The sequence below is a fragment of the Daktulosphaira vitifoliae genome, unplaced genomic scaffold (assembly GCF_025091365.1).
Source record: "Daktulosphaira vitifoliae isolate Bord-2020 unplaced genomic scaffold, ASM2509136v1 Scaffold_3, whole genome shotgun sequence".
NCBI lineage: Eukaryota > Metazoa > Arthropoda > Insecta > Hemiptera > Phylloxeridae > Daktulosphaira > Daktulosphaira vitifoliae.
In genome coordinates this window covers 18,190,505-18,206,226 of record NW_026099574.1, presented here as the reverse complement: position 1 = coordinate 18,206,226, position 15,722 = coordinate 18,190,505, and the positions used below count along the sequence as shown (strand labels likewise).

General features: G+C 25.3%; 3 protein-coding genes across 10 annotated transcripts in view; all 3 read right to left on the bottom strand.

Moving 5' to 3' along the window:
- LOC126902650 (facilitated trehalose transporter Tret1-like) overlaps positions 1-2,342 on the bottom strand; it is an 18,763-nt gene extending 16,421 nt beyond the window's left edge. For 3 of the 4 annotated variants that reach the window (XM_050680132.1, XM_050680133.1, XM_050680128.1), the window contains exon 1: positions 2,151-2,294. The gene's annotated coding sequence lies outside the window, so the exon portion shown is untranslated. Of the gene's footprint in view, positions 1-2,150 lie in introns of all 4 variants that reach the window. The other variant, XM_050680131.1, reaches the window with a different exon arrangement.
- Positions 2,343-6,233: 3,891 nt separating this feature from the next.
- On the bottom strand, positions 6,234-9,389 carry LOC126902653 (mitochondrial import inner membrane translocase subunit Tim23-like). The gene is made up of 4 exons (XM_050680137.1): positions 9,015-9,389; positions 8,020-8,263; positions 7,794-7,963; positions 6,234-6,499 (listed from the first exon to the last, which is right to left on the bottom strand). The coding sequence occupies exons 1-4, from the start codon at positions 9,028-9,030 to the stop codon at positions 6,384-6,386; spliced, it is 546 nt and encodes a 181-aa protein (XP_050536094.1). The 5' UTR covers positions 9,031-9,389; the 3' UTR covers positions 6,234-6,383.
- LOC126902648 (facilitated trehalose transporter Tret1-like) overlaps positions 8,761-15,722 on the bottom strand; it is an 11,561-nt gene continuing 4,599 nt past the window's right edge. For 3 of the 5 annotated variants that reach the window (XM_050680126.1, XM_050680123.1, XM_050680127.1), the window contains 5 exons: positions 15,101-15,311; positions 14,764-15,017; positions 9,949-10,263; positions 9,548-9,888; positions 8,761-8,927 (listed from right to left, as the gene is read on the bottom strand). In XM_050680126.1, the coding sequence (XP_050536083.1) occupies positions 8,894-8,927; positions 9,548-9,888; positions 9,949-10,263; positions 14,764-15,017; positions 15,101-15,311 (1,155 nt within the window). In that variant the 3' untranslated portion in view covers positions 8,761-8,893. Of the gene's footprint in view, positions 8,928-9,509; positions 9,889-9,948; positions 10,264-14,763; positions 15,018-15,100; positions 15,312-15,722 lie in introns of those variants that run through there. The other 2 variants (XM_050680125.1, XM_050680124.1) reach the window with 2 other exon arrangements.

Here is a 15,722-nt window from a genome sequence, read left to right as displayed (position 1 = left end):
TTTTTTTTTGTGTCTGTTACCACTTTTTCTCAGCTCTCACCGAACCGATTTCTTTCAACTCGTCGTCAAAAGATCACAAATCGTATCTAGTTGAAGACATTACCCTTAAAAATTGAAAAAAAATCCCTCGTTCCCCGTAAATGGGGGAAATATCCAAAAAAATTACAAATTTAAAAATCGCTAATTTTCGAAATTTTTTTACTTTTTTTTCTTAAAACTTCCATAACTTTTTGAAAAATCAACAAATCAACATAATTTTTTTTTATACTAAAACGTTAGATATCTACCTTTCATTTGATATCATTTTTTTGAAAATCTATCACGTAACCTGCTCATTAGAGGGGATTTAAAATAGCAACTTCTTTACCAAAATTAACTTTTTCAACTTAATTTTTGAAAATGTTCCGGAAATACTGCGTCCTTCAAACATATATCAAATTAAAGCTTATTTTATGTACTATAAAATGAAAAAAAAAAAATTTGTCCCGACACTTTTTCTTCTACATTTAAACGGCTGCCGTAGTTAAAAAAACACTATTTTTGTGTTAAAATTTTCGATTTTCGATTTTAAATTTTCAACTTAAAAATGCTATAACTTTTTGAAAAATGTATATATCAGCACAAATTTTTTTTTTCTAAATACATTATAAGTACATCTTTCATTTGACATACTTTTTATTAAAATTGGACAATTTCCCCTTATATAGGGGGCGTCCAAAACTTGAAATATTGTAAAAAACATAGATCTTTTTCAACTGAACTTTTGAAAATGTTCCGGAAATACTGCGTCCTTTAAACATATATCAAATTAAAGCTTATTTTATGTACTACAAAATGAAAAAAAAAAATTTGTCCCGACACTTTTTTTTCTACATTTAAACGGCTGCCGTAGTTAAAAAAACACTATTTTTGTGTTAAAATTTTCGATTTTCGATTTTAAATTTTCAACTTAAAAATGCTATAACTTTTTGAAAAATGTATATATCAGCACAAATTTTTTTTTTCTAAATACATTATAAGTACATCTTTCATTTGACATACTTTTTATTAAAATTGGACAATTTCCCCTTATATAGGGGGCGTCCAAAACTTGAAATATTGTAAAAAACATAGATCTTTTTCAACTTAATTTTTGAAAATGTTCCGGAAATACTGCGTCCTTTAAACAAATATCAAATTAAAGCTTATTTTATGTAATATAAAATGAAAAAAAAAAATTTGTCCCGACGACCTATCTTCTATGCGCAAATGGCTACCATATTAAAAATATGCTATTTTAACAAATTTTTTTTTTAATTAAACACTATCTACAGATTTGCATCGAAGCGTTTTTTATGATAGTGATTTTAATCACTGTCAGATATCATCCATACTGGACCCAACTATGCCACGGCCCCATTGTGCCACCACCCCACTGTGCTAGGATCCTTTTTTTTTCTTAAAACTACCATAACTTTTTTTAAATTAACAAATATAGGGGGCGTTCAAAACTTGAAAAATACGTATAAAAAGTAGAACTTTTTCAATTTAAATTTTGAAAATGTTTCGGAAATACTGCATCCTTTAAACATATATCAAATTAAAGCTTACAATAAAAACTATAAGTTCAAAAAAAAAAATTTGTCCTGACACCTTTTCTTCTATAGGAAAATAGCCGTCGAATTTAACGAAACTTATAATTTTTATGTAAAAATCACTGTTTAACATAAAATATTTTAATACTTAAAACTGCCATAACTTTTTATAAATAAATATTAAAAACTAAATCAATAGTTTGAAAATTAATTAAATTTTTCAAAATAATCATACATTTTTAATGACAAATGTCATTAAAAAAACTTGTTTGTTTTCGTGATATCATTTAATATTGATTGGAGTTATAAAATTTTTACCGCAATCAAATTATTTTAAGATAAAGCAATTAATCTTAATTGCTTAAATGAAAAGCATTAATAAAAATTTTATATACTTAAATTTTGTAAAATGAGATAGTGGAAATAGGTATTTAGTTGGAAATTATACATTTAAAAACGTAAATAAATAAATATAAATATAAACCTTAATAAATTATCTAAACTATCTTAAAACCTCATCTTATAACATTTAATTATAAAGAACTTATTTACGAAGTATTAGCAAAAACTGTGTACCTTATATTATGAATCATGTAAGCATGCTCTATCAACTTCTATATATCTTAAATATTATTAAAAATATCAACAAAAAATTATGTACCTCTGAGAGATAAGCTAAATAAATGCATCTAAAGCGATTGCCGCAGCAGTGGATACTAGTTTTGTTTATGACAACTGCTAAATTGCATACAAGCTGTGAGCACCTACTTATTATTATGCCTTATAAATATATACTATTCATCCAACCAAGAACTTTCTAATAAGTATTTACCAGATTTATGTTTAAATATCACTTCCTTTCACGAATAATTAATTATTGATTGCACCACAGACTGCCTATTTAAAAGTTTTAATTTTACATAAGAAATTAATATTTACTTAGTATATAAGAAAATATAGGAGTTATAAATTCTTATTTATATTAAGACCATAGAAAACTAAGTTTTGAGTTGCCATATTGATATGTCAGATACAATTACAACTTAACTCATCTATAGATGTTTTAAGATTCGTTGAAACTTTGAGACATATTTAACTGAAAAAATGCACTGTCTAGATAACTACCTAAACTGCCATAAAAAAATATATATATTTTTTTTTACAAGGCACATAAGTGTCTAAAAAACATGTCTAAGACAACAACTAATTACTATGAGTATTGAACCGATATATACTCTCACTGGACCGACGTTGACAGACAATACGTCAAAAGATCACAAATTGTATCTAGTCGAAGGCATTATCCTCAAAAATTGAAAAAAATTCCCTTGTTCCCCATAATGAGAGAAATTCCCAATAAAATTACAATTTTAAAAATCAATAATTTTCGATATTTTTTCAATATTTAGCTTCAATGCGAAGCTGAGAAGGTATTGGTTTTACTATGATATGCTTTTTTTTTGTGTGTGTGTCTTTTACCACTTTTTCTCAGTTCTCACCGAACGAATTTCTTTCAACGATTAGTCAAAAGATCACAAATCGTATCTAGTCGAAGACATTACCCTCAAAAATTGAAAAAAAATCCCTCGTTTCCCGTAAATGGGGGAAACCTCCGAAAAAATTACAAATTTAAAAATGGCTAATTTTCGAAATTTTTTCAATTTTTTTTACTAAAAACTGCCGTAACTTTTAGCTTCGATGCGAAGCTGAGAAGGTATTGGTTTTACTAAGATGTGTTTTTTTTTTTTGTGCCTGTTACCACTTTTTCTCAGCTCTCACCGAACCGATTTCTTTCAATGATACGTCAAAAGATCACAAATCGTATTTAGTTGAAGACATTACCCTCAAAAATTGAAAAAATTTCGCTCGTTCCACGTAAAAAGGGGAAATCTCCAAAAATTACAAATTTAAAAATCGCTAATTTTCGAAATTTTTTCAATTTTTTTTTCTTAAAACTGCCATTCCTTTTTCAAAAATAAACAAATCAATATGATTTTTTTTTATAGATGCTTGATGTCTTTACCTATCATTTGGTATATTTTTTTTATACATTTAACCTTTTACCTGCCTACAGGTGGAGATTTAAAATGACAACTTTTTCAACTTAAATTTTGAAAGTGTTCCGGAAAGTCTGACACTTTTCTTTTTTTTTTTATTTATAAAATAATAAAATTTACAATCTGTAAATAAGAAAGATACAAAAAGCAAATAGGTGAACAATATAATAAAACACATTTGACTTAAAAACGGGAAAAAGGGAAGCTATCCAGTGTTGGGACCCTTTTGACTTGAATTGACACTTTTATATATATATATTAAATTAAAGCTAATGTACTTTATTATGGAAAAAAAAAATTATTTTGTCTTCGTGGTGAAAATGGCTACCGAATGCTATTTTTGTGTGAAAATTCTCAATATTTTATATTTTTAACTTTATAATGCTATAACTTATTGAAAAGTGTATTGATCAACACAATTTTTTTATGAGAAATAATATTTTTTAATAATCCCTTTTTCTTTCGACATACTTTATCTTAGTCAGGATATAAATAAGGAAATAGCAGATCATGTAGCTTTTGTAATAACCACCAATTTTTTAAAATTAAACACTATCTAAAGATTTGCATCGAAGCGTTTTTATTAATAGTGATTTTAATCACTGTCAGATATCATTATACTTGATCCAACTATGCCACGTCACCACTGTGCCGCGACCCCCCTGTGCTGGGTTTTTTCAATTTTTTTTACTTAAAATTGCCATAACTTTTTAAAAATAACCGAATGATTATATATATATTTTTTTTATAGATACCTTAAATATTTACCTATCATTTTATATATTTTTGTGAACATTTGACCCTTTACCAGCCCACAGGAAGGGTTTTAAAATGGTAACATTTTCACAAATAATTAACTTTTGACAATGTTCCGGAAAGACTGACACTTTTATATATACCTAAAATTAAAGCTAATGTAATATACTTTAATTTAAAAAAAAAAATTTGACCTCTGGACGACAAGAATGAGCTGAGGCTATCCCTAAGATCAAGTTTGAGAAATGTTTAGAGGATCGGTAGAAGCATTGGCACAAGTGCATAATATCTAATGGGGACTTTTTTGAATGCGACAACATTAATGTAGACGAATAAATATTTTTTTTCAAAAAACGAAAACTCCCGTTATTTTTTGATATTTTTTTAATTTACGTCAGTTTTTTTCTTTATACCTCGCATAAAGTATTTAAAAACAAAAATTTGGGTTCATCGGTACATTTTTTAAGAAGCTATAGCAACACATCGCATGCCATTTATGCCAACACCTCAATCTTCATAATATTCGCTAACATAATTAATAATATAATAAACAACACTTAACCTACTTACTGGAGCTTCCAATAATCCACCACACATACCACATAAAGCTACAGCTAATTCCAAAACAGTGGAAGCATTATGAAATAATAAATGATTTTAATCACTGTCAGATATCATTATATTTGATCCAACTATGCCACGTCACCACTGTGCCGCGAACACCTTGTGCTGGGTTTTTTCTTTTTAAACAGCCATAAATATTTTGGACAACGAACAAATAAACCTAATTTTTTTTTATAGATATCTTAAGTATTTACCAATCATTAAGTATATTTTTGTAAACATTTGACCCTTTACAAACCCACAAGAGAGGGTTTCAAAATGGCAACTTTTCCACAAAAAATTAACTTTTTCAAATTAACTCTTAAAATGTTCCAGAAATACTTATACTTTAATATATAGAAATAAATATTCAACTTATTTGATTTTTGTTTCATTTAGATTCAAAACTACTGAATATCAAGGACACTATCACTGTAGAATCCCCTCGTGAGAATAATTTTTAATTCATATTAAAATCATTTTACTGTGTTTTTTTTTTTTTTGTAGCTGTCATTTATTTTCTCAGCACTCATTTAACCTACCCTTCTTGAGAGATATGTCAAATAATTACAATTTGAATCTTGTAAAAGATATTACCATCAAAAATTGAAAAAAAAATTTCCTTTATCAAATAAAAAGTTACTTAGCTCACATTCTCCATATAAACAATTAAAATCATTCATTTCTAATTTTTTTTAGTGTTTATTATCAAATTAAGTTTTATATGATAATTGATGTCAACTACAAATATAAATAGTTGTACTTTGTAATTTATTTGTGTGTGATACTATTTAATAACTATAAAAAATATTATTCATTAATTATACTTTTAAATCTAAGAAGTACTAATCAGGATATAATTAAGGAAATAGATGTTCATGTTGCTTTTATTACTATACACCAATTTCTTAGAATTAAACACTATACACATTTACATCAAAGTGTTTCTTATGATAGTAAATTTAATCATTGTCAGATATCATCTGAGTTTCACTTCAATAACATATTTTTAAATTTTATCAATATTTTACTGATATTATTAAACTATTTAGTATTAGTATTATGAATACTGATTTTATTAAAATCACGTTTGTAAAAAATTGAATCAAAAAATCTATTTTTATATTTACATATCATAATTTATTCAGTAAAGGCTGCACAAGTGGCAAAAAGGTTTTTGATAAAACATTTTATAATATGTATAAAAATATTTTAATCAATTAAAATTAATAACATTGTACAGTGAATTGTCAACAATTTTGTTTATTAAACAACTTTTTAGTATAATTCTAAATAAAAAATCATAATAAACAACAAATAAACACAACAACTGAAAGAATATGACAGAGAAAATAGCATTTTAAATATTATTTTTACAATAATTATGACTATATCAAGAAAATATATTTTTAACAATTTCTTTAATTTTATCTCTAGATGTTATAACACAATAAGAAGTTGCTAGGCCAAATCCTATAATTCCTCCAATACCACATTTTTTGAGGCCGCCTAAAAATGTAAGTGACTCTTAATTAATACATAAAACTCATTAACTTTTGACTACTCAAATTTAAATTAGTATTATAATACTAATTTAAAATTTCTAATAATTATTAGAAATTTTTTCTAACAATTATTATTTAAAATTAACCATAAGAAAATTATCTATAAATACCTAACACATAAAAAGTTCACTTTTGTGTCTTACAGAGAAATATAAAATATACAGTTATTAAATATTTTTATTAACAAATGAAACGTGAAATGTGGACTTGGTCTTAGAGGAGCTTAGTTTAAAATACTTTATTATACATTAAACTAAATACTATGTTTAATCCATACGTCGTTAATAGACATTTTATTTGTTTTTCTGGAATTTTTATAAGAAATCCGTCATGTAAAAATTAACTTTCTACCCTTAACATTATTAGCAAAATAATATTAAGGGTAAAAAGTGAATTTCACTTTTACTCTTAGAGTGAAGTATTTTATAAAGGAAGTTCAAAATTTTCAAGTATTAAAATTCATTATCAATCAAAATTTGAAGTAAAACAACTAACAGACATATATAATGAACTGGCAAAAAAAATATTATAAAATATTAAAAGCTTAGAGATATATTAAATTAAATACTAAGTAAGTGTGGTTGGATACAGCCTATATTGTTGAAAGTAAGCTACATCCACATTCCATTCTTACTATGTAATTAAATGCTTTTAACTTAATAAGAACTTATCTTTAAATTATCATTAACCCATTAAAATTGTTTCTGTGAAGATGGCTAAAAAGGCTATATCAAAATTTTGAAAAAAATTTTATTTTTGTTGGTCATAAATAATAAAAAATATTCTTTAAATGAAAGCTAAGACGGTAATAATTATTAAAAAAATTTATCAACATAATTAATTAAGATCAACAGTTATAAGATATCAGAATTTCGTGGGACATCTTGTACATATTTATCATGTTTCTTCTGAATATATGCCTGCTTAGGTTTATTTTTATTAACACTTTAGAAAAATATATATGTCTAGTTAAATATAGATTAATAATAAAATATAATATTATCAGTTTGTAGGCTAATTAGCGTAACAGACATTTTACAGAAAATGTCTAGACTCATTCGATATGAAGTATCTATAAATTATTTTCATGTTTTTTGAAGAAAAAAAATTTGACAAAAATGTTGATTACACTAATTAACCTAAAAAGAAACAATATTTTTGAGTATCATAAACTAGCATATGCTATTTACTTTTGATATTACTATTATTAATTATTATAAATAATTATTTATTTATACCTGTACTTTTATATAACATTCCAGTTGCAGCTCCTGATATAATAGTGTTAAATTCATCATCACAATCACGACTTTTTTGTAAAGCAACACCAAAAGCACTGTAAAACACTGCCACTGTTCCAAAAGTATTTGCCAATCGAGCACCATTTTTAAAAATATTGTTTAAAATTCTAAAACAAATTTTATCATTTAACGATAGTCTATTAATTAAAAATATATTCAGTACTGAGTTCTTTTATAAGTAGCTGTCTGATTTTCTCCAGAAGTTGTTTTAAATCCTGTGTACATTCCACGTAAACCTCCAATTATAGAACCGGCTAAACAAGATGAACCAATTTGTGAGAAAGCCATTTCAAATCGACCTCTTTGTGAAGCCCCAGCTCCTTCAAGGTATATATATTCAGGTTTAGTAGTTTGGGTCAAAAATGATGGGTCATAATTAAAATACGGTGACTGTATTTTATTAGTATCTAATTAAACAAAAACATATATTATATAAGAATGAACTCATTACGAAAAAATAAGTATAACTAGTGCAAAATTAAAAAAAAATGTATTATCATATCCAAGTAGACCTTTTATTATAATTTTTAAAAAACAAAACAAATTAATAATTTTTTTTTTTTGAACTGAGATTGAAACAAAAATTAGTAATTGAAATTATGAACCCAAAAGTTAGTAAAAATAATTAAACAACTAAGAGTAAATGGACATATTTTTTAATAAAGTACTTGGTAGACACCCATTTCCTTTAGAAAATAAATAATACATTTATACTTTATACTATTACTACATCTCACAACTATATATATTTATAAATTTTATTAAATTATTCTGAACACATCTTATAATCCTAAGACAAATATTCACAAACTTGAGACCCTTTAAAGGGCTCTTATAAAATTAATAAATACATATAATTCCAAGTCCTAACTATTATCTATATATTGCTTAACTTATCCTTACATTTGACTTCATCATCCATTTTAATAATCAGAGCCAAGTTGTAATGAAATAATGTCCAATTTTGTACAATCAACAAAATTTAAAAATTGCAACATCTAATATGAATTTTCAATTTTCAACCAAGTAAATAAAAGTTAAGTAAATAATTTGCAAGAATGAAAAAAGGTACTACATCCAACATAAAAAAACATAAAATAATTAATTTCTTGATATATTTAAATGTATAACCATCAATAAATATAAAATATCATTTACCTTCAATTGACACCATATGATGTAGTATTAAAAATAAAAATACTTAAAACATAGTATATTTTGATACATTCATCATAAGATAAAAAAAATTATTAAAAATTAAATACCGATAACGCCTATACAAATTACTAAAATTGAATTTAACAGTTATTATTATAAAATTACCAATTACTAAAATTATCAAAATAAACTCATTGACTAACGCTAATTTTTTCACTTTAAGTAAATTTTAATCCATAAAATAATAAAAAAAGAGTAATAAATAAAAACTAGACTTTCACACAGATATTAAACGTCAAAAGTCATATACAATAATTGAATTTGACTTTCGAGGCAAAAATGTCTTCAAAATAATTTTGAAGACATTTCCTATCATATCAGCTGGATGATTATTATCAATTATATTTATTGAATCTCCTTGGTTTTTCTATTCATCACAGAAATTGAATTTTTTTTTTATTTAATAGACTAAGATTATCGTTATATGTATCTTACAAAAAAAAAAAAAATAATTTTTAAAAAGTGGTCATTACAAATGAGATTTAGTTGGATCAATTTCGTAGGCGGTATTTTCGGCTGCCCAATTCTCACTAATTTCTTTATTTTTATTTCTAGTAACTTTTGTAACAAATGTTTTTGATTTATCAGCGAAATGATTTTGTATTTCTTGTAATGATCTTCCTTCCGTTTCAGGCAATATCTTATACAAAACTAAACATCCTACTATATTAACTATAGCATACATAAGAAACGTTCCAAATAATTGTATGTGATCTAAAACTACAAAATACGATTTGTTAGCAGCAAATGCAAATATATAGGCACTCGAACAACTTGTACCACTAGCTGGCCCTCGAATATTAGGTGGATAAACCTAAAAATGATTTATTTTTAAGTGAATTAAATTTATAGTCCTAAGTAAATTTTAACTCACTTCTCCAATAAGTAACCAAGGAAGAGACCTGATTGAAATATAAGATAAAAATACAGCCATATTTAAAAACACGATTGGTATCCAAGTTGTAGTATTGTTAGTAGCTTCAATATTGTACTGTCTAGTATAAGCATAGCCCGATACAATAAAAAAACAAAGAGACGTTCCTAGAGTAGAAACTATTACCAATGGACGTTTACCTGTCCAATGAATTAAAATGATGCATAAAAGTACGCCTATTAACTGCGAAATTCCAAGAATGAATATTGAAGCATATCCGCTGATCGGAGAACCCAATGATTCAAAAATATTGACCTAGAATAATTGAGCTCTATTAATGTAGACAATAGTAATGATAAGAACTGTTCGATTTTAAAATCGATCCGAATACCTCGAGATATAAAGTAAAACTAAAAAATATTGCATCATGCTATAGAATTGCTACTAATTCAAACTTTAGTGCAGTAGCTATAAATTATGTAGGTGTTCAGTAAGTAAGGAAATGGATTTCTATTGTTTTCATTTTTGTAACAACTGACCTGTTTTCTTACTTTTTGAACAATCTGTGTAATAGTAATTCTATAATTTTTAGGAAATCAATATACTTTTATCTTACTTTTGATGAATTAATATAATTTTCTTTTAAAAAAATGTTCATTTTAGATGTAAAATATTACGAATATTGATATTAAGATCGCTTTATTTTCAAAAATTTTAAATATGATGTATTTTATAGATCCTTTTTAATTAAAGTTTATATTCCAAGCTCCTATCTTATTATTTTCAAACAACTAATAACACGCTATTTAATTTTTCATATATTAACTATACTTTTAGTCATATTACAAATTTATTTTTCTTAATCATTTAAGTGAATCTCAGGAATTTAACTTTCTTCAAAACCAAAACACCGCCATTACTTAAAATATAATCATTCAGTACCATGGGTCAAGATGAACATATCTACAATTATGGAAAAAAAATGTTTTTCAAATAACTACTATAAAATTTTTAAGTATTTAAGCAACATAATATAATTTTCCTTAGGTAGAATGAGAGTAATTTTTTAAGGAATAACTTAAAATGTTATTACCCACATTCTTAGTTTTTCTACAGTAGTTATTTTAAAATAGAAAAAAACATTTTTATTTTAGTATAGCCTTTCTAGACCTGAAGTAAATAATTTATTCACAACAAAAAACATTTCCATTTTTTATTAGTTAATATCAATATCAGCCATATTAAATTACTATTTTAAGTTTATCTAATGAAATTAATTTTAATTTAATAAACTTGTAGCCCTGGCATACTATTATCAACTTATCAATTTTTCATTTCTTAAAGTTAAAAATTATTTAAATAAAAAAACTTGAGTTATATAAAAAACAATCAAGGTGATCGTAATTTAACATGAAAGGCTGAGGTATTATATCAAATTAATTTAATTGATGTAATAATAAAAGAGTTATATATATTCGTAATATTGATTTTTTATTTATTTATGTAATTTTAATTTTCTATAGATTTCAATGAACTTTTAATTTAATCAGTATTAACCCTATATTCGGTAACGTTGGTCAAATACAATTTTTTTTAAAATTAATATTCTAAAATAAAAATTGATTTAATAAACTTGAATTTAGCATAATATAGCTTATATGTTAATGCTTCATTTCCAAGTTATTTCAAAATTTTAAGATGAAAAGCATTTGAGCATTAATTAAATACCACTTAAATGGTCGCCATTCCTCTAATTTCCCCTACATAATAATGTACAGTAATATATATGTACAGATATATATAATAATGATTATAACTGATTTTATAAGACTATAAAATTTTACGGATGTTATTTAAACTTTTATATAAGGACTAATTATACGAGATAAATATATTAATATAATAAGCACCATTGTTATAAACAGTATATTTCTTTTCCGATTACACTTAGGCGATGTAGGGTATACGGATTAATATATGTGTTTTTTTAAGTTAATAAAAACTTTAAAAAATGTATCTCATAAATGTTAATTTTATACAATTTAATAATATTATAAATATCTAATATATTTAAATTAAAACTGCTTTAAAATTAACTATGAATAATAATCAGTTTTATAACAATTTTTATAATGTTAAAATTTTGTAATAAGTTATTGCCACTAAAATTTTCAAAAAAAATATTCTAAGTAAAATATCAGAAAAAACAAATATCTCAAATCCTAGCTTAACTTTACCAACTTTGTAAGAGAACATAAAAACTAATTTATGTATTATTGAACTATATAGTGTTAAAAAATTTTTGTTTAATATTTTTTATATTGACACTATCATAAATCTAAGACCACCCATTGAGTCCCGCTTAATTATAAATACAACAATATTGCTAAATCATTTTGACTGAAATATTAGACGACAGTGTTGTATCATAGACGACGATTTATGATTTATGTAATACAAATTCAGTTTACATCTACATAACCGAATAGAATATGCTAATAAATATAGTTAAAAAAAACTAAAAAAACACGCTTTTAAAGCACATCGAACTAAAAAGTTAAAAATAATTTTTAAAATAAGTTTAAAATAATTATGAATAAAAAATACTAGTATTATTGTGATAAAAGCGTCGGGCGCTCAATATACAAAAAATATGGCACAAAGCACCCACACTTTTATCACAATAATACTAGTATTTTTTATTCATAATTATTTTAAAAATTATTTTTAACTTTTTAGTTCGATGTGCTTTAAAAGCGTTTTTTTTAAACTATATTTATTTTTCACTTTTTAGTTTTATGTTATGATAGTAGTTACTATCAATATCATGGTTGTAACGGGAAATCAGGGTTCGATTCCGGAGAGGGAGTCTGAGAAACGGCTACCACATCCAAGGCGCGTAAATTATCCACTCCCGGAACATGGAGGTAGTGACGAAAAATGATGATATTGGATTCATCCTTTGTAATCGGAATGAATGAGTTCTATATCTCTAAATAAGAATAAAGTGTGTTAATATATATTTTTAATAGTAATTAGAATATATATATACATGTAGAGCGACTTAAGTACGTAAACGTATCATGCACTAGGTATACCTAGCCGTGTTTTGTGGGCGGGCGGGTCGGACTAACGTTATACCTGAGGTATAAACGGCGGTAGGAATATACAGGGTGATTTTTTTATCATAACCCACTCAATTACTTACAGAATAATAATAATTAAAAAATTTTTTTTATTATTATCTTTAGTTACACATTATTCTTGAATTATTAACTATGTAATACTTTTTAAGTTCATCCCTATGCCTGGTAAGGGTGTCAACTTTGTTTTTTTAAATGGTAACACATATTTTTAATTTAATAAAATGTTTGAGTTTTTAATTTAATAGTAAATGGCATTTGAATTTTTAATATAACTTAATTCGTTTATTAGATATAATCATTTAAAGTTTCAAATTTTTGAATTAATATACAGGTATAATACACAAGGGATTACAAATACAGGTAGCTAATTGGTTTTTTATAACATCGATATTAGCAGGTACACAGCATTGTTATTATCAATTGTAGTAAGGCACATTGTTATGAGTTTATAAATACACTAACTGACAATACAGAAAGTATATCTATTGATAATCATAATTGATAATAAACAATCCGTGACTGAGACAGCAATGTCATAAAAATCCAATTAGCTACCTGTATTTACAATCCCATGTGTATTATACATGTATATTAACTCAAAATTTTGAAACTTTAAATGTTTATATCTAATAAGCTAATAAAGTTATATTAAAAATTCAAATGCCATTTACTATTAAATTAAAAACTCAAACATTTTATTAAATTAAAAATATGTGTTACCATTTAAAAAAACAAAGTTGACCCCCCTCCAAGGCATAAGGGATGAACTTAAAAAGTATTACATAGTTAAAAATTCAAAAATAATGTGTAACTAAAAATAATAATAAAAAAAAATTTTTAAATTATTATTATTCTATAAGTAATTGAGTGGGTTATGATAAAAAAATCACTCTGTATACGTAAGCTGTATGCACGCAGATGATAATGGTCAGTCAAAATAAAAATTTGTTTATATATATAAATATTGATGACACGCACGCGTATACGGGTACGATAACCAAAAATAAATTTTTATAGGAATAGTGTGCCGTCGTGTGGTGAGCGAGGCGTGGGGTGGGGTGAATGCGTTATGACAGTCTAGTCTAGACGACGGAGTATGCGATAAGGCGTGGCGTTTGGAGAGTTACATACATACATACAAACTTACATACAGGTGAAACTAATATAAGCGTGTTAATAAGGTATATTATTGGCATTTTTAAAAAATTTAATTTATTTATGTCATATAGATGATCTGAATGGATGCAGCTCGAAAAAATAAATAATTTTGGAAATATCTTTATCTCATCTAGTCTTCCCCTCAAAACAGTATTTTGCCCAACTGCTACACAAATTGGATAGACCCTTACTATTACCTTACAAAAATTTTTAATTTGTATATAATTGAAAAATATTTACTTTATTTTAAGCAGGTTAAGTGAAATTTGAACAAAATAAAATATGGATAATTTTTATTTTTTCTTCCTAAAAAATGTTTTATATTATATAAAATTAAATTTTTTATTGAATTTTTGGATAGCTTAGCCTAACCCCTTCAAAACTTCAATAATTCTAAGCAGACAATTTAATTGAGGGACTCTAAACTTTAAATGAATATTTATCATTTTGATGAAACTAAAAAATATAAACATTTATATTTTCTATAAAAATTAGTTAAACTATTAATTACAGCATTAATCTGAAGAGTAGTCATTCCTCCGAAGTGACCAAAGAAGAATGCTGCTGTAATAATAAAGTATGGTAGTAAAAATGTCCGTTTTAAATATGACGAATAAAAAGTTTTATTTTTCTTCATTCTGGATTGTTGCATACTGGATGCTACAGATTTCTGTATAGTAGATAACTCAAATTGTACTTTATCTGGTTTTACCCAACCACGAAGCCAACATAATGATTTTTCAGCATCTGTAATTCTACCTTTACCTGAATAAATATCATATAAATTTTAACAATCTTTTAAATTCATTTAAATAAAAATAATAATTATTATAAAATAATTGATTTACTTATAAGCCAATATGGACTTTCAGGAACAAATAACAGTGATATTAAAGCTCCTATAGGTATAAAAGTATCTAATAGTGCTACTTTTCTCCAATTGAAAAAGTTACCCAAAGTGTATTGTGACATTACTCCAAATATTACTGTTATTGCTGATGATGCTGAAAGCACTCCTCTAATATGTGGTTGAGTTATTTCGGCCGCATAAGTAAACACCTATTAGTATTTCTAATTTTAATTATGAAAAATTTGTTAATTTATTATGGAAAAATTAATAGTTATTTTGGCTTCGATGCGAAGCTGAGAAGGTATTAATTTTACTATGATGTGTTTTTTTGGTGTGTCTGTGAACGCTCAATCTCAGCTCTCGCTGGACCGATTTTGATGAACAATATGTCAAAAGATCACAAATCGTATCTAGTCGAAGACATTACCCTCAAAAATTGAAAAAAATTCCCTCGTTCCCCGTAAATGGGGGAAACCTCCGAAAAAATTATAAATTTAAAAATGGCTAATTTTCGACATTTTTTCAATTTTTTTTACTAAAAACTGCCGTAACTTTTAGCTTCGATGCGAAGCTGAGAAGGTATTAATTTTACTATGATGTGTTTTTTTATTTTTTTATTT

Excerpts from the sequence above, each read along its gene's own strand:
- LOC126902653 (XM_050680137.1), bottom strand. Across the intron at positions 7,964-8,019 it reads GCTACTTATAAAAGAACTCA|AATTTTAAACAATATTTTTA; the intron begins GTACTGAATATA and ends AATTTGTTTTAG. Across the intron at positions 6,500-7,793 it reads AATGTTATATAAAAGTACAG|GCGGCCTCAAAAAATGTGGT; the intron begins GTATAAATAAAT and ends TTACATTTTTAG.